Genomic DNA, 26,266 nt, shown 5'->3' with positions numbered 1-26,266 from the left:
TAATCATATTCTCTCTGTGCGCCGGCTGTATCAACATTGTTGTTACTTCCTCCTGACTAGAATTCGTTTTTCGCAAAGCTTTTTGATCATCTTTCGCTGATATTTGGTGACGTACTTGGATCGTTGTTTGGCATTCTGCTATCGTGGACTGTTTTTTGGACTTGGTTTTTGATTTTGTGAATATGTCTGATTCTAGTGTTAGTTTCAGAGTGTGTGTGAATGAGGGCTGTAAGGTGAGGATTCCGAAAGCTTCGGTAGATCCTCACACTAGTTGTAGAGGGTGTAGAATGGTTGAATGTTCATTGAGAATACGTGTAACTGAGTGGTGAGGAATCTGAGTGCAACAGAGTGGGAACGAATCTAACTTCTTACTTGAAGAAGTTTAAGAGAGAGATAGAGAGAGGAAGAAAACCCACAGAAGGTCTGCCTCTCATGATTTACTTTCTAGCTCTGTAGCTTCTTCCTTTGATGATAATGACCATTCTGTTTCAGCCCGTTCACAAATGGCTAATCCCTCTAGTTCGGCTTCGGAAATAGCATAACTTAGAGCTTCCCTTCAGAAAATGCAGGAAAAAGTCGCAGCATTGGAAGGTAAGGAAAGTGAATGTGGCAGTGATATTAGTGTCCCCAGTGTAGTGGAGGGGGCGTCTGGTCGTGCTCTGCGACGCTCCCACCCAGGCCAGACCTCTTCCAAGCTCCCTGGCCCGGAGGAGAAGGGAAAGTCGAAAGCCGTACGGGGGTTGTGGAGAATCCCCAACGATCAGGCGTCCCTTCGGCAGAATCGATCGTATCGACTGCTAAAGACCGCTATAAGAGGGTCCTAACGAGAGTGCTTTTCGTCGTCGAGTTTGCCTTCTCCGAGAAGAGGGTGGAAGGAGTCGAATCTTTCCCGTCCTTTGAAGAGGAGTATGCAAGAGCCTGCCAGGCGCCAGGCGCCTGCTGAACATGAGATCAATTTCGAGTCCGAGCGCTTCTCAGAAGGATGGAGCGCCTTCGGTAGTAAAGAGGGCGAGAATACAGTCAGACTCTGGGACTGGAGGAGATCCTAGAGCGCCTTCCAGATCTCCCTCTCCTAATTCGGAAGATTCCTCAACCAAGAAAATTTTTGAATGAATATGCAAGAACAATTAGCCTTGCTAGTAGGAACTCGTTATAAGGAGCCTACTCGTAAGAAGGATGATAGGCTTCCTATTAAAAGATCTAAAGAACTATCTCCTGCCAGGCGCGACGCATCCTTCAGGGGAGTTGTCGCACAGGCGGCCATCTCTGGGGGGGGCGGTGCGCTAGACAGGCGAGAGGTAGGAAAGGAAGCTACTCCTGTCAAGAGTAGGGCGCCAACCAGAAGCCAGACTCCGAGTAGGCGTAACGAGCCAGGACAACATTCAAGATCTTCAACCAAGCGCCAAGAGCTGGATGAAGAAGAAGATCCTGTTAGGAGTAGAGCACTTATAAGACGGAAGCGCCTACTAAACATCAGACGGATACTCCTCCTCACAAGCACCAGGAGTATTCTGAACTAAATACTCCTCCCAGGGCGCCAGGGGTATTCCGAAGCTTATACTCCCTCCCAGGCGCCAGGATTATCGGAACTTAATACTCCTAGGCACGCCAGGAGTATTCCGAACAAAATGCGCCTAATAAAGGCCAGGAGTATTCGAGGCGCTCTGCGCCTGACAAGCGCCAGGAGGATTCCAGGCGCGTTACTCCTTCCAGGCGCCAGGAGTATTACGAAGCTTATACTCCTCCCAGGCGCCAGGAGTATTCGGAACTTAATACTCCTACGCCACAGCGAACCAGTAGTATTATGAACATAATGCGCCTACTAAAAGCCAGGAGCATTCGAGGGCGCTTTTGCGCCTGCCAGGCGCCAGAGCCTGATGAAAGCCAGGAGTATTTCGAGGCGGCTTTGCGCCTGCCAGGCGCCAGGCGCCTGATGAAAGTGCGCCTGCCAGGCGCCAGGCGCCTGCTGAAAGCCAGGAGTATTCGAAGCGCTTTGCGCCTGCCAGGCGCCAGGAGGATCCCAACCACGTTACTCCTCCCAGGCGAGATACTCCTGCTATACACCAGGCGCATTCCTCGTATGAACCTGACACTCGTAAGAGAGTAAGAGAAGAGTCAGTAGAAAGGAGAGAGCCTTCTCCTTCCGAGCCTACTAACCCAGAAGATGCCTCGGAGGACGAAATGAAGGAAGGATCTTCTAATTATAAAGTTCTTTCGTCCCTTCTGTTTGGAAGAATATGGAGACTCTTTGACACCAGCCGCTCCCCCACGCCACGTCTCGCAGTTTTCGAGCACGAAAACACTCAAGTCTTCCTCTTTCCTTAAAATGAAAGCCTGCCATTTCTATGAGGAGAGAGCGTTACAAATCTCTTGACTCCTGGTTCAAGAAGAAGAAGGAGTTAGGAAGGACGGTCTTGTATGCCTCCCGCCAAACTTACAGGGAGGAGAGGAATTTGGTACGAAACGGGAGAGGATATGGGATTATCTCTGTCCGTTTCAGCTGAATCAGATTTCTCGAGTTTAGTGGATTCGTCGAGAAGCACGCATTGAATGCAGCGAAGGTTACATGGGGGCTTTTCGGAACGGACACCTCATCAAGGGACTATTTCACACTTTAGAAGTTTTTAACTTCTTAGATTGGTCTCTTGGGGTTCTGGCCAAGAAATCTCAAGAAAATGAACAACTCGAGCCCAGAAACCCTAAATTGCATCCTAGCCTGCATTGATAAGGCTGTTCAGGATGGATCGGCCGAGGTATGCTCGCTATATGGTGCAGGAGTTTTAAAGAAAAGGGCGTGCACAGTGCTTTCCTCACGAAGGCCGTCTCTCATTCGCAGAGAGCCGCCTTATTGTTTGCGCCTCTCTCTACACCTTTTTTCCCTCCAAATGCAATTGGTGAAGGACATCGCGCATTCTCTGACGGAAAAAGCCACCCAGGATCTCCTTAGACAATCATCAGGAAGAGTAGGCCGGTGGCTAGTGAGGAAAAGAAAGTGGCTCGCCCAGCTCAGAAACAGCCCTTTCGAGGAGGTCTTCCAACTAGACCGATCGCCAGAAGGAAGTCAAACCGATAAGAGGCGGAGGTCTTCTTCCGTGCCTTTAAAAGAAAGGGAAGTGAGAGTTCTGTCCTTCAGACACCCGTAGGAGCCAGGCTACATTATTTTGCGAAAGCCTGGGAAGACTTAGGAGCCAACACTTGGACGATGTCGATTATCAAGAAGGGTATCGCATCCCATTCAAGGACATTCCTCCCTTGACAACATCTCCGAGGGAATTGTCCGCCAGATACAGGGACCAGATGATGACGACACTCTTCGTCAAATGGTGGAACAGATGTGGGAAAAAAGGGCAATAGAACTTGTGCTGGATTGCAACTCCCCGGGGTTTTACAACCGCTTGTTTCTTGTAACAAAAGCCTCGGGGGGATGGAGACCGGTAACTGGACGTAAGTGCGCTGAAACAAATTTGTCGAACAACAGAAGTTCAGCATGGAACGTCTGCCTCAGTCCTTGCAGCACTACGGCAAGGGATTGGATGGTGTCCATAGACCTTCAGGACGCATACTTCCACATCCCGATCCACCATTCGTCGGGAAGTACCTTCGATTTATGTTCGAAAGGAAGAAATTATCAGTTCAGGGGGGCCCTGTGTTTCGGCCTGTCCACGGCTCCTCAAGTCTTCACAGACGTGATGAAAAATGTAGCGAGACACCTACACTTAAAAGGGATAAATGTCTCAATGTACCTGGACGACTGGCTCATCAGAGCCAGGTCTCAAAAGCAGTGTTTGGAGACCTGTTAATAACACTGGAGTTGACAAAGTCGTTTGGACTGATCGTGAACCTCGAGAAGTCTCAGATGATCCCCACCAGAACGTGGTCTGGGGATTCGATGGATTCTCGGGTTTTTCGAGCTTTTCCATCTCAAGAGAGACTAAAGAAAGGCTGTGCCACAGTATCGAACTTTCTAGGAAAGAGCGCACTTCGGCGAGGGAATGGCTGAGCCTTCTGGGAACCCTTTCCTCGCTCGAACAGTTTCTTTCTCCTAGGGAGATTACATCTTCGACCGCTTCAGTTTCTTCCTACAAGAAGTTGGAGTTGGAAGACAGGTCAGCTATCGGATACGTTTCCGATATCGGAAGAAATAAAACATCATTTGAAGTGGTGGTTGGTTCCACTAAAGGAAAACAAAGGAGTGTCCCTGCAATACGGAACCCAAGCCTGACATTGTTTTCAGAACGCCTCGGAGGCGGCTGGGGTGCAACATTGGGACCCAGAGAAGTGTCAGGCACCTGGTCGGCAGAAACAGGTGTCATGGCACATAAATTGCAAGGAGCTCTTAGCAATTCACCTGGCGCTAAAGAGCTTCGAAACACTTAGTCAGAGGCAAAGTCGTGCAGATAAATTCGGACAATACGACAGCTCTGGCTTATATCAAGAAGCAAGGAGGGACGCACTCTTTTGCTCTGTACGAGCTGGCACGGGATCTACTGATTTGGGCGAACCAGAGGAAGGTAATTCTTCTAACAAGGTTTGTTCAAGGGGAGAGGAATGTGAGAGCGGACAGACTGAGCAGGAGATTCCAGGTCCTTCCCACAGAATGGACACTCCACTCAGAAGTCAGTCTGTCAGAGCCTTTGGCTCCTTTGGGGGGGGGGAAGCCTCAAATAGATCTTTTCGCCACATTCCTCTCCAAAAGGATAGATACATTTTGTGCCCTGGTGGAGGATCCCCGGGCTTATGCAACAGAACGCCTTTCTCCTGGACTGGTCAGGAATAGACGTTTACGCTTTTTCCCCCGTTCAAGATACTGGGGGAAGTAGTCAGAAAATTCGTGGCATCCGAAGGAACCAAGATGACTCTGATCGCTCCGTATTGGCCAGCTCAAATCTGGTTCACAGAGGTGATGGAATGGACAGTGGACTTCCCCAGATCTCTTCCAAACAGAATAGATCTGCTCAAACAACCCCACTTCGAGAGGTACCATCAAAATCTACCCGCTCTTGCTCTGACTGCCTTTCGACTATCGAAAGACTCGTCAGAGCGAGAGGGTTTTCTCGCCAGGCAGCAAATGCAATTGCTAGAGCCCGCAGATCATCTACGAGGCGAGTGTACCAATCGAAGTGGGAAGTTTTTCAGAAACTGGTGTAGGTCGAAGAAGCTGTCCTCTTCCAGTACCTCTGTGACCGAAATTGCGATTTATTCCTTCTGTTTCTTAGACAAAAGTCGCATCTCTCGGTACCAACTATTAAGGGGTACAGGAGTATGCTCTCAGCAGTCTTTAGAAACAGAGGATTAGATCTAACGAATGACAAGGATTTGCACGACCTCATTCGTTCATTCGAAACATCTAAATCACGCGAACCTAAGGTTCCAAGCGGGAACTTAGATGTAGTTCTTAAATTTCTTTCATCAGATGAATTCGAACCTCTTCACACTGCTTCGTTCCGTATATCACTAGAAAGTGTTTTGTTTCTGATGTCTCTTGCAACGGCAAAAAGAATCAGTGAGTTGCACGCCCTTGAATCAAGGAGTTTTTGGCTTCAAAGAGACTCCGCAATTTGTTCATTTCAGTCCCTTTTTCTGGCAAAAAATGAAAACCCTTCGAATCCCTGGCCCAGGAGCTTCGAAGTTAAAGGACTTTCTAGCTTGGTGGGCAGAGAGGCAGAAAGACCCTGTGCCCAGTTAGAGCTCTAAAATTTTATCTGGACAGGAAGAAGCAGTTGGGGGGGTTCGCAGAAAGTCTTTGGTGCTCATGTCAGTGAAAGACCCCAAGAGAGCAATGTCCAAGAACGCATTAGCCTTCTTTGTGAAGAATGTTTATCACAGAAGCTCATAAGAAGTGTCCAGATGATTCGTTTAAATCTCCTAAGAGTGGGAGCCCACGAAGTTAGAGCAAATCGCACCTCGGTGGCGTTCCAAAGAAATATGTCACTAAAGAACATTTTGGACACAACTTTATTGGAGATGCAACTCTGTGTTTGCATCCCATTATTTAAAAGACGTACGAGTTACGTATGATAAATGCTTTTCGTTAGGTCCGTTTGTGTCAGCACAGACGGTTCTGGGTAAGGAGAAAGCACCAATCCTTAAAATTATGTACGTAACCCTCTAGTCGGATGTTGTTCTCGGGTTTTCGGTTTATGGGAGTGTCAGTAGTCGCACAGGCGGCCTTCACTTCTCTTTATTTGAAAATCGAGTGACATCTGACTATTAGAGGGGTACAAATTTTGTTATTTTTGTATGTAATGATTTTCGAGTTTGTGGTTGTTTGCAAAGAGTTTGGGGATAACTCTAGGCAATCTTAGAACTAACACGGTTAGGATCGGGTGATCGGGATTGGTTGGTGCTCCTTAAATTAGTGCGTGTTGTCATATAGCGGATGTGCTCCCATTGACAACGCCAATTAGGATTTCTGTCGAGTAAGTGGAAGAGAACCCCCATCGACAGATCCACAGAATTCTTGGCCACAGATCACTATCTCGCTAAGGTTCTTGAGATGAAGCAGACTCCTAGGCAGTAGCCACGAAGTCTTCCATCTAAGAAGGTAGGAACTAAGGTTTATTTATACCTACAACATATGTTGTTACCTGTCTAGTCAGTTATTTAGCTGTCCTCTTGCCCTCCACCAAAGGGTGTCAATCAGCTATGTATATATCTGACAGGGTAGTTGAATGTATGAAATGACATTGTTATGATACAATAAAGTTTCATACATACTTACCTGGCAGATATATTACAATTGAAGACCCACCCAGCCTCCCCCGCAGGAGACAGGTGGAAGAGAGAATATGATTAGAAAACGGGAATAGTTCCTAGCCCTGCCACCCAGAGCAGGGCGTAGATCACCTGACCTACCGTAGCGAGTGCCGCGAAATTTGAAATTCTGTCGTGGGAACGACGGTAGTCTATAGCTATGTATATATCTGCCAGGTAAGTATGTATGAAACTTTATTGTATCATAACAATGTCATTTTTTTCTTCATCTGTATTGTTTTAGATTTCAATATTTATCATGCTTTAAATGTGGGTGCATAATTCTCTGCAATCTCCTAAGTATTGCTAATATTTTTCATTTGCCAGCTAGAATGCTTAGCAGTGCCTAGTATTCCCATAGGAAAAAATAAATTTTTTTTATTGTATTCCCATGGGAAAAAATCACAAATATTTAAAGAATTTTATATTATTCTTAAGTTAGAATATTTAATCATAATTCCACATCACCACCCTATATATAGTAAACCCCCGTATTTGCGGCCTCGCCTATTCGTGGATTTTTCTACGGACCGCACATGCCCATAATTTGCCAATTTGCGGTATTTTTCACCGAGAAATATTCACAAATTACTGCATTTTCATATTTTTGTGACGAAATGCACTTTTTGTGATAAAACCATTAAATATAAGCATTTGTTCCGACACGGCATACAAACCTTCGTCCTTTTACAATAGGAAGTACTAGCGGCAGCTGGATAGGTCTAAGCTTTCGAACAAGGGGTTCGGTAGTTAACTGCTTGTCCGACGGCGGCGCGCGCGCGACTGGTAGGTAAACAAACCACTTTTGCTTTCGGCCTGCTGGCGTGTGGACGTGTATCATCGCTCTCTGCCCGCTTCATCGTCGTTTGCTTTCGCATGATTGTGTTTTTCTTTTTCTATGTATCTAGTGAAACTGAATTGTAAGTACAATCATTTCATTGAATTCAATTGTGAATTAAAGGATCTTTGTTTCACAACGCCCTCCGATTACCCGAGTGCCGGGACTGAAGGGCGTAATTGCGGGAATTCATTTTCCCAGAATGATCCTCGTATTATGTATGCTCGGTGCCGAGGGCGGGAGCGCTCGCTCCGAGCGTATATTGGGTTGGAAATGTGTAGATGAAAATCGTAAGTAGTGCTCTTTTCATTTATATTTTTTTGACCTGTATGCCCGTTGCCGAACGAATGCGCTCGGCACGGAAACTCATTCAGTATGAAAGTGGAATCGCAAGTACAGTATTCTTTTTCATTTTCAGATATATTATATTTTATTGTAGCATACTCATTTTGGATCATTTTCCGAGCTTACTCCCGGAGATTGATCCTTCCCGCACCTTTTTTTTTGAATGAAGTGAAATCGCAAGTGCAGTTTTCTTTTCATTTTCATTTTTTTATTGAGATTGCCTTGTTGACTGGATCAATGTTCCACTATTCACGGAATTGATCCTTCCCCCCTTTTTATTTGTATGAAGTGAATCGCAAGCGCAGTAGTCTTTTCATTTTATATATTTGTTGATTGCATCAATTCATTATGGATCAAGGTTTCCAGAAACCTTGATCCATAAAGGTAAGGAATAAACCTTTCACCCTTGCGCTCGGTACCGAGGGCGCAAATGCGCTCGATCCGAGTTCTTATTCATTGTGAAGTGAATCGTTTTGCAAGATGCATTTTCATTTTGTTCCTTATTATTGATTGCATCAATATTATTTGGTTCAAGTTCCGCTCAGTCAGGGAATTGATCCTTATGCCTTGTATTCGTGCCGATGGCACGATTGCTCTAGGGCTCTTATATTGTTGTTGGGTATATGGGTACTGTGCGGGGGTGGGGAACGAGACCCCCCCCCGCTCAGTTCCCACAGATGGCTCTTCCCCTTGGGGGGGGAGGTTATCGGCGTTCTTCTCCTCGCCGATCCGTCGAGCGCGGGGGAGGGCGCTCGGTGCCCGATGTACAATTGTATTAGGGGTCTTCCACTCGTTCGAGGGATCAAACCCCCGCACGAGGGGATTTCCCCCCATTAATCGATACTACTATTATTTCCGCAGGTGCTACTGCCACGAGCGTGGACCTTGGTGAGGTGTGGGCGTCCTTCCATTTGCAGGGCGTGCTGGTGTCCAGGGGCTGCGGTTCTATGTCTGGGCCTACTGCGGTCACCCATGCAGTGGTGACCACGCAACCAGGTGACGACGTCCCTCCTCACCTGGTATACTCGCCTCACGTGGTAACAGTCTTGCCTACAGCCGCTGTGAAATGCCGTTCGCCGTACCGAGAGGGGGGCGTGCCGCCGCCGCTCGTGGTTGCCGCGCTGCAGCGACCACACTTCCGCTGCCCTATGAACTCGCCCCTGGACCTGCCGCTGGTACCAGGATGTTTGCTGGCTGCTGCTCCACTTCCTGTGTTTCCGGTGCTGCCTGCCGTACTTGCCGATTCTGGGCTGACTGTCCATGCAGTTGCTGCGCTGGCTGTCCCTGCCGTTGCTGCGCTGGCTGTTCCTGCCGTTGCTGCGCTGGCTGTCCCTACCGATGCTGTGCTGGCCGTGCCTGCTGTTCCTGGGATGCCCATACCTGCTGATGTCGTCCCTGTTCGTGGTGGTACTACCCCAGACTTTGGTCTGGTCTGTACGGTGCGTCCGGCCCTGTGGCTTCGGCTACAGCAAGCCCCGGCTCCGCCCTGGATAGCAGATCTTACGTCTGTCCTGAGCTGACGAAGAAGAGGAGGAAGGTGTCGTGGTCGTCGTCTTTCATCTTCTTCATCGTCGTCGGCCGCCGCCTCTTCTTCCCCTTCGACTTCTAAGGCTTTACAGCCGAGGAAGAAGAAGGTCGCCTCCTCCCTCCTAAGAAGCTTCCTCGGGAGCTTCTCGGGACCCGTCTCACCTCGGTGGGACGGGAGGGTTCCTTCCGCTGGTCCTCCTGCTCCTTCGGGAGCGGCACCCCGTCTCTTCTTCCGCAAGGAAGAAGACTACGGGGACCAGAGGGGTTACCGGCTAACACCGGAACCTACTTCCTCGCCTGGTGTCAGTGGTTCTGCCACTGCATCAGGGTCCGTCTCGGCCTCATCGTTCGCAGGGAAGTACCGAGTGTACGGTCGCCTACCAGCGACCGTGCAGCCAGGAACCAGACCTCTGAGTCCGCTCAGCGTCAGGTTCACGGCACGGGGCGAAAGACTGGTGACAGCCGCTCATGCGACTCTCACCAGACCACTCTCACTCTCGCGGTGAACAGCTGGCTACCCGGGGACGTGACGGTCCACGACCGACCACGGGCTGAGGCTGGGAGAAGAGGTCCTCCCGTTCGCGCCCGGCACCAGCCACGGCTGGTACCAGCGAACTGACGCACCGTGAGGATACGCACCGATCTCACCGTGACAGTGGAGCTCGCCGGTCGCCTGACCGTCGCTCTCACAGAGAGCGATCGGGTACGGCGACCAGCACCAGCTCCTCTGACACACGAGACCGGGGCCGCTGTTCTCGGTCCAGCCGTTCTCCACAGCGAGACGGCTCGACTAGTCTGCAGCTCGATCGCCACGACCGCGGGTTGACGATCGCCTGCAGCCCTCCAAGCCTGCTGGTGCTGCCAGCGAGCAACGAGGGAGCGTCAGGTCTGCCTCTCCCGTACCTTCACCCTCCTCGGTTACACCGGGAGGAGCGAGGTATTGGGGAGTGATCGTGAGGGGTGCGCGGCCCCTCATGATCCCACCACAACGCCCTATAAACGTGCCAGGCACGGTTCTTGGACCGGCCAGGGACGTATGAGCAAGTGGATGGGAAGACCGAGAGGGCTGTCGCTGTTCCCCCTTCTTGGGAGGAAGGTTCTCGGAATATGCTCTTGTTCGAAGGGCTTAACGGTCCCACTCTGCAAGATGCTGTGACTTCCGAGATCCAGAGGAACTTTGCCGAGGTTACGGCGCTGATTTCGTCAGCACAATGACCTCGGGGAAGGATCGCCGCTCCCACCAGCAGAGCCACGTCTCGGCTCGAGTCGTTTTGGGGCCCGAGAGGGAATCCAAATCGACGGTGGGTCTGCCGCGATCGGAGCTTGCCGACTGTGTTGAACCAGGTAGTCTCTCGTCTCCGGACAAGAAGGCTCTCTCAGTTCTGGACGGTCGAACAAGCCACTTCACCTCCTCTACTGCTGACAGAGGCGTTTATACGTGTCTTCGGACACCTATTTAAATACCCCACCCCTTCGGTCCTCCTGAGGTTTCGACCTCGACGAGGACTGGAATGAGTCGGAGCGGTATCGGCTCTCTCCTGTCAGGTGTCGATCAGCCCCACCCAGACTACGTTCACAGTGGCGGCAGACACGTACCTACAGTATGAGTTCGTAACCCTCCTCGGGAAAACGTTTTTCTCCTGACGATACGTTTTCCCAGGCTCTGAGAGGCCTCGCCGTAAGGCGATGGCTGCTCCTTTTCTTCTCCAACTGCTAGATCCGCTGGGAAGGCGAGCCAGTATCCAATTCCTCCCCCATTCCCCTCTCTCCTTACGGCTACGAGGGAAAGGGGAGGGATCCTACAGAGATTTCTCTGTAAGATCCCACGTTAGGGGCTGCGCTACCGGGGGGACCTTCGGGTCCTACTGACGTAAGCCCCGGTCATTGAGGAGGGATCCTGCCCCTTTCTCGAATTTCTACGGAATCGAGAGGACCACCAGCCGATATCGTCTGACGAATTCGGGGGGGTTTCCGCAGAGTGCTTAGAATTCTACGGAATTTCTAGCGCACTCAGAGTGTTCGTTTTTTATGATCTCCAACACTTAGGCGACCACGGTCCAAAGTGAGCGAGAATCCCCGATAATTTGTTACACGATAATCGGGAACCTCGCTTATGCTCGAATTCCTGTATTTCTAGCATTTGGAAGAAGACCGCTGCTGAAAGAAGAGTATCTCACGTAGGCGCTTAACCTGGAATAGAGAAGACGGAACGGGAACTTCCAGTTTGGCTTGAACTATCGTCTTCGTATTCTGTTCACCATTGAAGCTTTCCTTTGGGAAAGACTTCTCCTTCACTCTCTTGACTAGAGAACGAAGGCGGTCGATCTCCAATCCTTATTCTCTTTCTCGAGGGGAAAGAATTTAGGATGGAGGTCGTGGTACAGAAACCTACAAATATACTACGTATGTTACCCTCGCGACATGATTCTTTAACAGTTGAATTGTCCGTGGGGTAGGCGCATACCGTAGTTAACTCTACGGTTTGTGACCGACGAATTGTATCTTAATTGAACTGCAACTCGGGGTTGCCTGCAACCTCCCAGCAGTTATCAGTTTCGATTTAGATCTTGGTATTGTCCATGACAACACCAAATCAGCTTTTGTATTTACCGAAATTCGTTTCGGTTAAATATAATTGCTCGAGCGTATTCTTTATGCTCGATGGTTCTAGCCGAACGCATTCCTTCGTGGAATAATGGATTACCTGGCAACTCAGGATGACGTCACCGAGAGCTACTGCGTATTGAACTGCCTGATAGCGGCTCAGTATCAGCTAGGTCTCGGAGATGCACGGTCGGATACGTCTCTCTCTCCCCTGGTTGGATTGACTACCGAACCGTATCTCTGCCCAACAATCATGGACTTAGGTCTCTGATTAACGGGGATTCTCGCAATAATGAAGGACCATCTCTGCTGTGACGCTCGATTTCATCGCCTTCGACATTGCGAGAATTTTCTACAGAGATATCTCTTGGACTCTTTCATCTTTCTGTTTACCGCACGGTACAGAAGTCTGTACTAGTCAACCGCTGCATCGCACTGCGATAATGCGAATGATTTTTGCAGACATCTGAGTTTGTCTTCAAAATATCTCGTATTCGTAGGTGTGCAATTTCATTGCTCCCCCCGAATTAACAGATATGTCAGAAGACATCGCCTACTCTCCGACCTGACAGCTCTACCTCCAAATGTTCAGCCCATGAGAAGCAGTTCTTCAGGCAGTAGTTCCCTGTCTTCATTACTGGAAGCGCTCCGCTTTTATTGCAACTACGATCCTCACCGGACAGCAATCAATAGCGGTTAGCGTTCTCAGTCTTTGTAGTACAGGTTCAGAATCTTGAGAATCCTTCTCTCGGTTCAGCTGGGAAGACGTAGGTTGCATTTTCTGTACACCTTCGTCTTCACGTCACATAGTGTTGTTCTCCTTACCCGAGAATCAACTATACTATGAGATATCTTGCCATCAAGGACCTCGGTCTCTAGAAAGGCAATTGACTTTCGCCTGTTGGGCACATGCCTTAAGAGAGTCATCACCTTGCCTTCTGGCATCGGTGACGAACAAATTATTTGTTTAGTCTCTTGGCATAACCCTGTTAAGGCGAAGGTCACGTGACTTGCTCGGGTGCTTGGACAACTTGCCTCCTACCGAACGCAGTCAGCAGGCAGCTGTCAGAGCGCCCAAGTCTGTTACGAACTTCGCTGTGGACTTAGTTCGGTTGTTCCATAACAATCTTTTCTTCGTCCTAACGGCTTGTCACGGTACCCATACCATCGACACCCACCATTGAGTGTCGGTGTCCTATCCACTACCGAGAACAACAACTTCGCTGCAGACGGATAGACCAGTATGGGTACAGGACATCACCGAAGTCGAGAAGAGGGATAGCTCATACGACAATTCCCTTCTTTTCCTCTGAGGTATGTGCATGACTTTGCCTGCGAAGTCAAGCATCCAGGGGATGGGGATCCGTGACGCTCGATTTCATACCGAACTTCGTAGCGAAGACTCAGAACCCTTCGGTCCCTGACGATTGGTTCGAGTCGTTCACAATCCCCTCCCTAATGGACTTCACCGCCTTCGATGCGAAGGAGATGCTGCTTTGTCCTGTGAAAGCGCGACGCGCTTTCTGAAGAAACTCGACATCCCAGCGGAGTGTTGAAGACTCTTCGTCAGCACCAAGATGACCTAGAAGTACAACTCCCTCGAGTTACACAAGAACTTCTCCGTGGCGCAGGTACTGAAGGCAGGGGTCTGGTACAACCAGACCACTGGCACCTCCTTCTACCTTTTGGATATTGCCCACAGGTCCTTGGATCGTTTTCCTTAGGACCCGTGGTGGCTGCTCAACACGTTGTCTACTAACCCAGACCCTAGCAGGCTGAACAGCATCGAGTCCTGGTGTGACTGTAAGAATAGATAAGTGAATGAGAGAGTGACTGGCTTCTCTTCCTATCTTTTTCTCCCCCTCTACCTGTGGGTAGAGGATACGGTCATCACCTTGCTGGATAAGGTACGAGATGCCGGTGAGCTACTCGACCAGAGCCCCATCCTATCCCTTTCACTAGGGATGGGAGCGAATATCCACCACGTTCCTCCTACAAGGTGGGGGGGGAAGTGGATGCCAACAAGAGAACCAAACCATAACTTTATGTTGCCTCTTGCAAATAGGAACTTGTTCTTGTTTGCTGGTACGAAGAGATACGCTTGCCTCTCTCTTAGTACTTGGTCCAGAGGTCTGACCATTGATCCTGCGGTGCACACCCGATCAATCGGACAGAGGCTTGGATCCCTCCCTCGCTCTTACGACCAGGGAGGCTTCCAAGGTTGGGCGAACACCAGTCTGTTCACAAAAGACTCAGATTCCACCCACCAAGAAGTGAGTCTTCCTATTGTAAAAGGACCGAAGGTTTGTATGCCGTGTCGGAACAAATGACAATTTGTCCAAAATTGCATTTTCCTAACTATACAAACCTGAGGTCCTTTTACACATAGCCCCACCTCATGCCACCCCTCACTCACTCTGCAGTTTTTGCTTGGGCCAAAAGCAAAAGTGATTTGTTTACCTACCAGTCGCGCGCTGCGCGCCTGTCGGACAAGCAGTTAACTACCGAACCCCTTGTTCGAAGCTACGACCTATCCAGCTGCCGCTAGTACCTTCCTATTGTAAAAGGACCTCAGGTTTGTATAGTTAGGAAAAATGCAATTTTGGACAAATTGTCATTTTTAGAGGGTTTTTGTGTTTGAACTATCAAAATAGTCTTTGATACCAAACGAAAAATTGCTTCATGAAGGCAGATGGGTAGTGGTTCTCCCCCTCTCAATAACTTACTATCAGATAACTGCTTCGTTACCAAGTTTCAGCTCATGTGAGAAATACGCCTACATAAAAAAACAAAAGCTGTGTTTGTCTATTCAGGAAAAAAAATATCCGGAACTTATTAATTTATGATATTTTTGTTTTAAAAATCCTATTTACCTAAGACTGAGTGATTGCTTTATTTGTAATTAATTGTCCATCAAGGAATATTCAGTTTGATGAAAATAATACTTAATGGTCTCTTAGGAATGATGTTACAATGAAGTACCTACTGGGAGCATTGCTGAAGATGACTGGTATATAGCAGTGGTAGTTTCAGGTGGAGTGCTGTAGCAGTAGCAACGGGCTCAGCATTTTTGTAAGTATTTTATATCAGCAGCTTCACATGATTTCAATTTTTAGACTTTTTTTTTAGATGATGGAAATCAGATGTTTTTGATATTTTAATTTTTTAGTAAAGAAGTAGAAGCCCCTTAGAATTTGTATCAGATTATGAACCTATTTTAATTTTGCTCATGCTTTACATCTTAGTTAGGGCTATCGAATTCATGCCTTGTACTGTGAATTAGTGAAGCTGTAGTTGTATGGTATTTCAGGTGGTAGTGTATAACTCTGCCCTTGGTGGAAGATAGACAGAGCTAATGGCAATTTTGAGAATTGTGCCTGGTAGATGAAATGTAGCTCTTCAACACTTTCAGAAAAGATAGGCACATTTCTCTATGGGAGTGACAGCGCCTCAGTGACGTGGTCGGTATGGTGTTGGCGTACCACCTCGGTGGCTGCGGGTTCTATTCTCGGGCATTCCATTGAGGTGGTGAGAGATGTGTATTTCTGTGATAGAAATTTCACTCTCAACGTGGTTCGGAAGTCACGTTAAGCCGTTGGTCCCGTTGCTGAATAACCACTGGTTCCATGCAACGTAGAAACACCATACAAACAAACAATCTATGGGAGTGGTCCTAGTTGCCTATTGCATGCCACAAGGTTGGAGAAATGGTCCACAAACTGCTATGAGCCAGAAGATTTTTTATATATTCCCTCTTGGCACCCATTAACTTGTGAGATGTATGACTATACCCCAGCATAACAACTTAAAATTTTATCATTCCAGAACTGAAGGTAACCATTGACTTCATCAGGAATGATTCACTGACCTAAATTATTTCTTCAATTTATGTGAACTGAACTTTCATCCATGGGGTTATTAGCTATCCTTGTGACAGAAGAATATCTAAAATAAGCGCTTCCATACCCTCTCAACTGAAGCCGGCCATTTTATGCTGATAAAAGAACCTCCCCCTAATGCCTGCCACTTCATGTTACTGGATTTCTTGAGTTTTCACCTGTGACAAAAAAGACTATTTATTTTTTTTTTATTTACAAGCTCACAGATATATAATTTCAACAGTATTATTGAACTTATTAAAGGACCAAATCATATGAAACTGGATCTCTGGGATCCTATGTGGAACTTTGATAAATACTTCTTTCTACAATTATTCATCTGGAGTTCTAGATGGGCATGTGGACTTTGTGGACTCTTATGCTAAGTCTCACTTATGACCTTACAGTGAAGAGTGTCTTTCAGTGGGGATTTGTACCATCTAGAACATGAGTGAGTTGCATAGGCCATACGCTGAAGTAACTTGTCACAGCAGGTGGATATTGTGGAATTATAATTTTATCTTGGCTTTGTAGTAAAATCCCAGGTTCTGTGTAATGTCGTTGGTGTAGCAACACCTTTTGTATTTCCTTTTCACTATGACTTTGTGGGTGATGACGAGAGATGCCAGTCTTTGCTCAGTGAAGGTACTTCATATCTCACATGGGGGAGGACAACTCTTCAGACTTGGTTCAGGCTTTTCACCTCTTGGTAACATCAATTGCATCTTATTTTTTGGAAGTGATCTTCAGAGCCAACAAGTTAGTCATGTAACAGATGTGCATCACAAAATTCAAGTGTGCAAAAAAATTTCATAAGAATGTTTCTACCTTTTTTTACCTCCACATGTATTGCAGCTTTCATGACATTCAGACCCAGAAGACAGATTTTATGACGTCATTTGATTGCAAAATGGGACATTTTCCCCTTAGACAGCATGACATTAATACAGATTTTTTTTTCTTGGTAGATTAAGAGAATCATCTGAACACTTAAGGTAAAGAGCCTTATTCAGATGAAGGTACAGTAAATGTACTCACAACATTGTTGTGCCTATGCTCTTTAAAAGTACTTTTGAATATTCTTTGAATATTCAATAGTACCAACCTTGCCACATGTTTGATGAATGGCATTGACATCAATATATGTCAAAGTGTTTTCAGGAAAATCAGTTTCTTTTTTTTTCTTTAATTTAGTTACATATTTGGTTTTTAAATCTAGAAATACACAGATGTATAGAAAAAAAATCAGAATAGTACTTATTATCCTGAGCATCAGTGGTTAACACTTGCTTCTTGCTTTATGAATTGCTGGTTAGTTTAGTGTTCACTGTGTATGAAGCATCTGTGTTAAAAACTCTGACAAGGTTATCTAAGTTTTTTCCATGATGGTTCATGAGCGTCACTATAGCAGAACTGACACACTATGTAAAGCTAAGTACCCTGTATACTAGTCAGTTCACATGAAGGAAGGATGTTAGTGATAGTTTTGAAAGTGAAGTTTAATAATGAACACAAAGAAAATGATAAAGATAAGGCAACCTTTGAATTGACAGAAAAGTGCACTTACTGTACTCGCTGGTAAAAGGACTCTAATCCAAGTCAGTGGAAGGCCATGGTACAGAGGTTTTGATATTATCAAAGACTAAAGAATGATGGCTTGACTTTGAAGTTGCCTTCTCTTTGAAGCACTGCTTAGCTTAGCTTGAGAGTCTCTTCTACCCCAACCACATAAACAAGTTCCTAGGTGCTCTGTTGAGCTTCAAGGATTACTATCTCCCTTAAAAATTCCACAAATCTCAAATAATGTAGTGATCATAGCAATGAATACCATAAAACAAAGATGGATGTTGTGTTGTGTGCACATCATCACAACAAGAATTATGAATGCTTCATTATACACCTGAGGGCAATAAATTCTCCCAAAGAGTTGGCTAAAATTCTTTAAAAGAAGTCTAGACCAAAATTACTGTTCAAAATGAATTCATTTTTACAGGTTGCTAGTGTAAGGTACTAAGGAAAAACTACATGGTACAGCAGAGCCTTGTCCTCTTATGGTGCATAGTTGTTCACATGATTCCATAGATATCTGCACCTTGAGAGGGATAAGAATCCTCATGGACACTTTGGGGGAATCGATGGAGGAAGTTACCTCTACCATCCACTGCTATTCCAGATTTGGCCATGTGGTGGGGATAGTGGCTGACAACTCGGAGGACTTGGAAAGCCTGTGAAGCAAACCCATTGGTCTAGTCTTACTATGAGGAGTATCTGATATTCTCTATAGATTTTACCTAAAGTTTGCTGGGGTCACTGTCCGAGAGGAGAGATGTTTGTAGTATTGAACTGACAAGTAGTCAGCATGAAAATAAGAGAACTTTAGAGGACCTTTTTATTACCCAAGGCAATCAGAACCTTAAAACAGAGAGTGCCAAGAACCTCCTCAACACATTCATCAGACAGTTTTCATCCGAGGATGTAGTTGGTTGAACTGGTAAGATGATCCATCTAAGAAGTAGCCTTCATAATAGACCTGAGGCATGTTTATTTCCTGGTACCTGCGAACAAATCACCCTGTGAGTATCCATAATTTACAAGATTGGGCATTTGTACATGTCCTAGGCTCAGTGTTATGGCCTCTTAAGTATTCCAATGGGTGATGCCATCAGTAACATTTTAGACCCATTCTGAGGGCATTTAACTATGCAGGTATTTGGAAGATAGGCTGATTCTTGCATCCTCAGGACTTGAGCTGTAAAAGTATGTTTTGTAGCTCATCCACAGTGTGAAGAAGGAGCTTGTAAATCAGAAGTTCAATTTTCTTTTGCAAGAAACTGTTTGTTTAGGCATAATCTTTTTAAAAAGCTATTGAGACCATCAAGACAGATGGACATTTTCCTGGCTTTCTCTGGGTAATTTCTGGCATTGTGATTTCTGCTTCCTGTAATATGATGGTTGCTTGTTGGACACCTGCTATGACTATGAATTTAGAGTCAAGTGGAAGATCAAGACACTCACCATATATTTCAATCCTAATTAGTGTTGGCAAGTGGTACATGGGTACAGGCAATATCAAAACAACAAAGGAACGCAAGAGGGAAATATGGTGAGCCAGAATCTGAAGTACACATTATACTGGAGATCCTTTTGGTATTAAAAAAAAAAAAGGTTTTAACAAAAGCTGAAACTCATGGCAGTTATGAATTATTTTGAGGACCACATAATAAGAATGACACCGTCTTTGATATCAAAACAATCTGATGATAATTGTGCAATTGAGAGCTAAAAAGAGTACTTACCTGAAGGTTTGATGGAGATCTGAACTCATCAGTGCCAGAGAAGCATACATACAGCATTTTGCTATGACATGTAAGATTGGCTAATTGCATCATTAATATTTCTGGTAGGTCTTTTTCTGTAAAATATTAAAGGTCTTTCTCTGTAAAATTTTAGGGTAGGTAAGGTATAGGTATGTTACAGCTATAAGTAAAATTAATTTCATAAGTGCTAAAGCATTTTGTTTAAATTATATCAAATGGTGTTTATTATATGCTTGATATTTTTCTCAATGTATACTAATTGGAATTTCTTGTAATAATTTATTGATTGAAACAAAATTGAAATATGCTGTATTTTCATTTGTAGAGCCTTGGGATCTGACACTGGGGGTTCAGTTCGAAATCCTGCTGCATATTGTGGAGTTGTTGGCTTAAAGCCAACTTATGGTGTTGTTCCACGACACGGCCTTATTAGCTTGGTCAACTCAATGGATGTACCAGGCCTCTTTGCAAGAACAGTTGATGATGTTACTACTATGCTGTCTGTTGTTGCTGGAATTGATAGCCAGGTATATTGTACTAATTGTTTTGAATCATCCTTTTGTTCTTAAAGAGTTTGAGTATAATATATATATTGGATCAGCTTTATATGTGAAATATTTGATAACTAAATCACCTATTTAAAGGCTATGATACAACTTCTCGTCTTAGTGGATAACCCACTAAGTAGGCTAGAGGTATTGAATGGTGAACAAATAAATGCAGGCACGCAACTCAGGCTTTGCTGTTTGTGCTTGTGATGGTGGACTGAGAACAATCATCGAGCACGCTCATGTTTAACCAATGCTCTCCTGGCTGTGCATGTGATGGTCGACCAGTGAACAAAAAACTCGTTGGACACAGCCAATGCTTTTCTCTTTGTGCATCACATTAGGAAACAATATGTACTTATACTATGAGCCAACCACTTTTCTTCTCTCTCTTATATTATTTTTATTGACATTACTTAATGTGGTGTATATATATATATATATATATATATATATATATATATATATATATATATATATATATATATATATATATATATATATATATATATATATATATGTGTATCTTATATATATATATATATAATAATATCAATAATACAGGGGGTCCTTCCCCCGGAGTTATGACGTTGAGCCGTTTCTTAACGATGCGTCGGTAACACGATTTTTCAGCGTAAGTCAGAACATTAAAAAATACACTGATTTAATGTAAATACGTATCAATAACAAAGAGAGAACAATTCCTTACCTTTATTAATTTGGTTGGCTTGCACACTTGGAGAGGAAGCTGCGGTGCTGGAGAGACTGGGGGAGGTTAGTGAAGAGAAGCAGAACCTCCAGAAGATGCTGGAGATGCTGGGGCAGTGAGTCTTTGAGGTGAGGCAGAACATACTGGAGATGCTGGGGCAGGCGAGTCTGGAGGTGAGGCAGAACCTACAGAAGGTTCTGGAGATGCTAGGACAGGTGAGTCTGGAGGTGAGGCAGAACATTCAGAAGGTGCTGGAGATTGTGGGGCAGGTGAGTCTGGGTTAGCAGAACATTCAGAAGGTGCTGGAGATTGTGGGGCAGGCGAGTCTGGATTAGCAGAGGCAGCTGAGGTAGAGGGTACAGGATCTCTTGCAGGCCTCTCTACCTTCTTAAAATACTGCTCCAGGTTAGTCTGAACAGAGAGCAACCTCTTCTCATCCAAGATCTCCTTGTAAACACTGCATCAATCCATGATGCCTCTGGAAGCCCTAGTGAACCTCTCCAAGTTGGGATCCTGAGCCTCAAAAGTTTGCCAACGCTTGCTGCAACTCTGCAAAACCTCTTGCCAAGTCCTGCCTTGTGAAAGCCTTAGGCTCTGGGGTGGGTGCTTCTTCTTCTTCCTCTATCATCTGCTTCTCCAGTTGTATCAGGTCCTCAGCAGATAACTCCTCGCCATGAGACTCCAGCAGCTCTGTAACATCATCAACCTCCATCTCCAAATTGATTTCCTTACTCAGGGCAACAACGTTCTTTACAACTTGCTGAACTGTGTCCTCAAACCAATGGATATCATTCACAAATTGAGGACAAATTTTTTTTTCCAGACACCATTCATGTTTGTTTGCTTAACCTCCTCCCAGGAATCAGCAATGTTCTTTACAGCATCAAGATGTTTGTAGGATTTCCAAAAAGTCCTTCAGAGTCAAGTCCTTCTTTGTTTCAGTTGCCTGTAAAGCCATAGCAATTGTCCTTCGTAGGTAGTAGGCCTTGAACGAAGCAATCACTCCTTGGTCCATAGGCTGTAAAAGGGCCGTGGTATTAGGTGGAAGGTAAACCACCTTGACATTAGGGTTAAAGTCTCCCAGCTGGGCAGGGTGTCCAGGGGCATTGTCCAGCACTAGCAACACCTTAAAGGGGTTACCCTTGGAGGCGCAATACCGCTCCACATTTGGCACAAAATGGTTTACGAACCAGTCCTCAAACACCGCAAGTGTCACCCATGCCTTCTTGTTTGACTTCCAAATTACTGGCAGTTGACCCTTCCAAATGCCCTTGAGTGCCCTTGGATTTTCAGCCTGATACATCAACAAGGGCTTCAGTTTGAAGTCGCCAGCAGCATTACCCCCAAGAAGTAAAGTTGGCCTCTCCTTGCTGGCTTTATGACCGGGTGCTGACTTCTCCTCCTTGGCGATGTATGTGTCGTTAGGCATACGCTTCCAAAACAAACCTGTCTCATCCACGTTAAACACTTGCTGAGCAGAATAACCCCCCTCCTTAATTATCTCAGACAACGCTTTAGGAAATTCACTCGCTGCTTTCTCATCCCCACTAGCAGTTTCACCTTGCACTTTAAGGTTATGGTAATTGGCCCGAGCCTTAAATCGCATAAACCAACCCCTACTAGCCACAAACTCTTCACTTTCACTTCCCTCCCTCTTTTCCTTTTTCAACGCTTCAAACAATCTTTTCTCCTTCTCCTGAATCACCATAAGGCTGACTGGGATGCGCCGTTGATTTTGGTCTTCCAACCAAAGCACCAATAACCTTTCCATTTCAATTATTAGACCACTACGCTGCTTGGTTATCACTGTCGCTTTCATAGGAGCAGATCCTTTCACATGTTCAACAATGCGCTAATTATCTTTGATAAATGGGTAGCAACAGCCGAACGACTAAGGCCAAGCACGCCGGCCAATGATGTTTGTTGGCGTTTCTCCCTTCTCAGATCGCTTTATAATGTCCACTTTAACTTCCATGGTGATGGCCTTACCTTTCTTTTCTTCGATCACTACCACCAGAAGAGTCCGCCTTGCGCTTGGGAGCCATAACAAAGGGCAAAAAGTTACAAAAACGATACAATACGAGGGAGAGAGAGGCAGCGTAAACAACCAAAATGGCGTATGGGAGAGGAATGAGCGTAGCGAAGCGACGCCGTCCTCTACCCCACAAAGCGTATTCTTCCGCCGTGCGCCCAAAACTAGTTCGTGTTTGTTTACGTCGCTTACGACGCTAAACTGCGTAAGACGGAACGACGCATAATATTATTTTTTATATTTTTATGAGGGCGCGTTCGTAACCACGAAACAGTGTAAGTCGAGACCAGCGTCACCCGAGGACTCGCTGTATATACTATATATATATATATATATATATATATATATAATTATATATATATATATATATATATATATATACACACACAAAAACAAGTAAATTAAAAGTGCGGAAGTTCAGTAGCTTGTGAAAATCTTAAGAAAGGTCCAAAATGAGATTTAATTAGGCCTATATGAAAAACTGAGATCTGGAAGAATGGAAATATTTTTGAAGGAGTGTTGAAGCAATAGGGAACACCCAGAAGTTACTGCTCCCAGGAGACATTAACAAAGGCCAAGGAGGTTAAACCTCCTTGACAGACGCACGGATTAAAAGGGGCAAATGGGAAGGTTAGGCTTTTAAAAACTCGAGAGAAGTACATTTGGCAACGTAGGAGATGAATGCCTAAATTGCCATGGAGCCGATAGGGTATAGACCATGAAAATGGCATTGTCTCTGAGGAGAGGCTTTTAACAGTTATTTCAGAAAGTCTACAAGTGATAATTTTTAGGAACCAACAAAAATCATCTTGATTTTTCATGTGGGAGACATAGGCTATGAGTACATTGATTTTCTTGATGGGAGACATAGGCTCTGAGTACATAATTCAAAGATTCTTTCCAGTTTTCTTCTGTATATTAGATCATTTGAAAAATAAACCACATTACTTATTCAAAAAGACTGCATATCAGTGATGCTAATAAGGGTTTGGTGATACTGAGTATTTGAAAATTTAACATTTGTGCTGTTACTTCTTATAGGCTATTAATAAAGTGTTTGTTACCTACATGAGAAACAATCAAATTATGACTGTACTTTTCTCCCATTTTGGATTTGCATTTATGTCTGAATATGCAATCATACTGCTGTGCACATATAATAAATATTACTGAAATACCCCTGATCATCAATTTTTTTTCTAATTAAATTATGAGTGTAAAAGACCTACAGCAATAGAAATATTAATAGTCCTGTAGAAGATTTTCAGTGATTGTTAGTTGAAATATGCTCAGTACCAATTGTTTATATTGGATGGGATGTTACATCTTGAAAGTAATGTTACATCTTGAATGTGATGTCATGCATGAGGTTATATTATTTTAGATTTGTTGCACATGATGCGTTCTGTTAAAATTGACTTAAGATATTTGATTTGTAACTTATTGTTGAAAACACTTAGATGTGAAATTTTATATCTATAAAGTAATTTATTTTTAAAAACCAAAATTAAGTACAGATAGTCCTTGATTTATCAAGTAAAAAAGAATTAACAGTACATTACAGTATATGTATAGGTTATGTAGAGTAGGCTGGTCTGCCTCTGGGTTACAATATTTTTGAGTAATACGTATTGGGGTCGTTGTAACTTATCCTCATCGTAACTAGAGGAATACCTGTATAGTATGTATTTGGTGCATTTTTTATATATTTTTCTCTACTTTTACATCATATACTTATGTCTGTACAAATCCCCAGACACTCCATAAAAATAAGAAAGGATTAGAATAATTCCCATAACAATGACAGATAGTGCCAATCATGTCTTCCATCAGGCACTCAAGTGGTAAAGTTAATCACCTATTGCCTATTTTGAACCAGTCACAAAAGAATTGAGGTATATACTCAAAATTATAATCCAAAAATTGATCAAGAAAGTGACATGTGAACCTGAGGCTTCTACAGCTGCTTGTGTATATTCCAACAAGGTGTTGGTGGTTAGAGGTTTACCACAGATCCAAACCCATTGAACTTGTATCTTGGATCCATTTCCATGTTAGAATAGTGGTTTACGTTTATCACTTTATCCAAGATGGGAACTACCATACACCTACAGGCTTAAAGGAGCATACTTCTGGGTACCTATTCATCCAACATCTTGTAGCCCTAATGTCGACTTACACTGGTCTGCAAGCACTTTAAAGGATGCCTTTCCAGTGTTGTCCTCTCCGTAGATTTAGACGATTTAGGCTGGTAATGAAATCAGCAAATTCTTCATCTGGGAGTGCCCATGGTTTTTCCCCAGCAGTTCTTATACTGTAACAAAATATCCAAATACATAAAGCATTTGGAAACATATAGCAGTGGGAAATGAGAGTAATGTACATAGAAGAAAGTCCTGATACAGCAGTTGGTCTTTAAACTACTGAACTTCTAAAAAAGTACTGAAAACCCTCTCGCTGGTACAATGACAGTAAAAAAAAAAAATCTAGTTATAAATTTTAGCATAAGGACAACAGTAACAATGAGAATGATATAAATTACATAGCAAATAAATGGTTAAAAGATTGAAAAGGAGTAATAATGACATTAAGGCAGTCCTGGTAAAAACTACCAAAAATTCTGACAATCTCTGTGTGCTGTGAACTATTCAGCATACTCAAGAAGGACAAGAACTAACCACAGATAAAATATTGGTCTTTATGTACATGTGCTGAGCTACTGGCTACTGCCAATGCCTTTTCTTCCACAGAAGACTGATGTGTCTGGGATTTTGTGCACATGAAATGGGTTATGTTATAATAATATATTTGAGGTGAAAAATAACCAGCCCAAGAAGAGCTGTTGTTAGGCTCAGAGGTCTGGATAAACTAATCCTTTACAATAATAATGAGGTAAAAAAATTCCATTTTGAATACTGCAGTTTTACAAATAATTATGGAATTTGACTATGCATTAATCATTGAAAAAACACTGTCTGTAGATTGAACTGGTTTTTATGTAACACATCCCTGTTTATAAAGGATTCTACTAGTGTTGAGAGTAATCTTCGAGACCTTCGACTGCCCAAAGATCCTCGTGTTAGTGGCTTGGTTTTTGGTATTCCAAGAGAATATCATAGACCAAATATGGATCCTGAGGTAATTGCTGTCTGGACAAGAGTAGCAGATTTACTGGAGAATAATGGAGCACAAGTAAGTGGAAATATTTTGAATTGTAAACTTTCTTGTAAAGTGCAAAGAATACACACAGGATTTTGAAGATTTAATTAACTTTACCACTGATTTTCAGTTGAAAAATCTAGCAAAGAGGTCATATAATTATGTTGTACTTCAAAAGAATCATATATAAAAATTGCCATGTATTTAGAGAGTATAAATGACATAAATATAAGTGAAATTTTGTGATTTAAAAAAAAATCTTTTTTTCTGTCTCCCAGGTTTTCTTTCCAGTGTAATACATGAGCTTACTTTTTGCTAGCTCTATTTGCCAGTTCTGGCTTGCAAGTAGACAAGCCCAAACACATATCAGATGAAGTGTCTAATTGCCTGCTTTCCTTAATGTTGCAAATCTGCTCTTAACACATGTATGATACTGTAGAAAGAAACATCACGATTACATTTTTCCAACATATATGGGTATAATCTTGCAAAATACCAAGCCAAAAGCTCAATAGGGATAGTGACTTAAATTTTATTTTTAACATTTTATCACAGG

General features: G+C 44.2%; 2 protein-coding genes across 2 annotated transcripts in view; one reads left to right on the top strand and one right to left on the bottom strand.

Annotated features, from left to right (window-relative positions):
- The window catches only part of LOC135212209 (glutamyl-tRNA(Gln) amidotransferase subunit A, mitochondrial-like), a 37,081-nt gene extending 14,517 nt beyond the window's left edge, over positions 1 to 22,564 (bottom strand). Inside the window, 1 exon segment of the mRNA XM_064245651.1 lies at positions 22,509 to 22,564. Coding sequence (XP_064101721.1) covers positions 22,509 to 22,564 — 56 coding nt within the window.
- Positions 1 to 26,266, top strand: part of LOC135212047 (glutamyl-tRNA(Gln) amidotransferase subunit A, mitochondrial-like) — a gene marked incomplete in the record, with an annotated part of 108,139 nt that overhangs the window by 68,968 nt on the left and 12,905 nt on the right. The window contains 3 exon segments of the mRNA XM_064245364.1: positions 15,107 to 15,139; positions 19,588 to 19,789; positions 25,573 to 25,743. Coding sequence (XP_064101434.1) covers positions 15,107 to 15,139; positions 19,588 to 19,789; positions 25,573 to 25,743 — 406 coding nt within the window.

The sequence above is a fragment of the Macrobrachium nipponense genome, chromosome 40, assembly GCF_015104395.2.
Source record: "Macrobrachium nipponense isolate FS-2020 chromosome 40, ASM1510439v2, whole genome shotgun sequence".
Taxonomy (NCBI): Eukaryota; Metazoa; Arthropoda; class Malacostraca; order Decapoda; family Palaemonidae; genus Macrobrachium; species Macrobrachium nipponense.
Note: the sequence above shows the minus strand (reverse complement) of the source record. Positions and strands in the feature narration are given on the sequence as shown.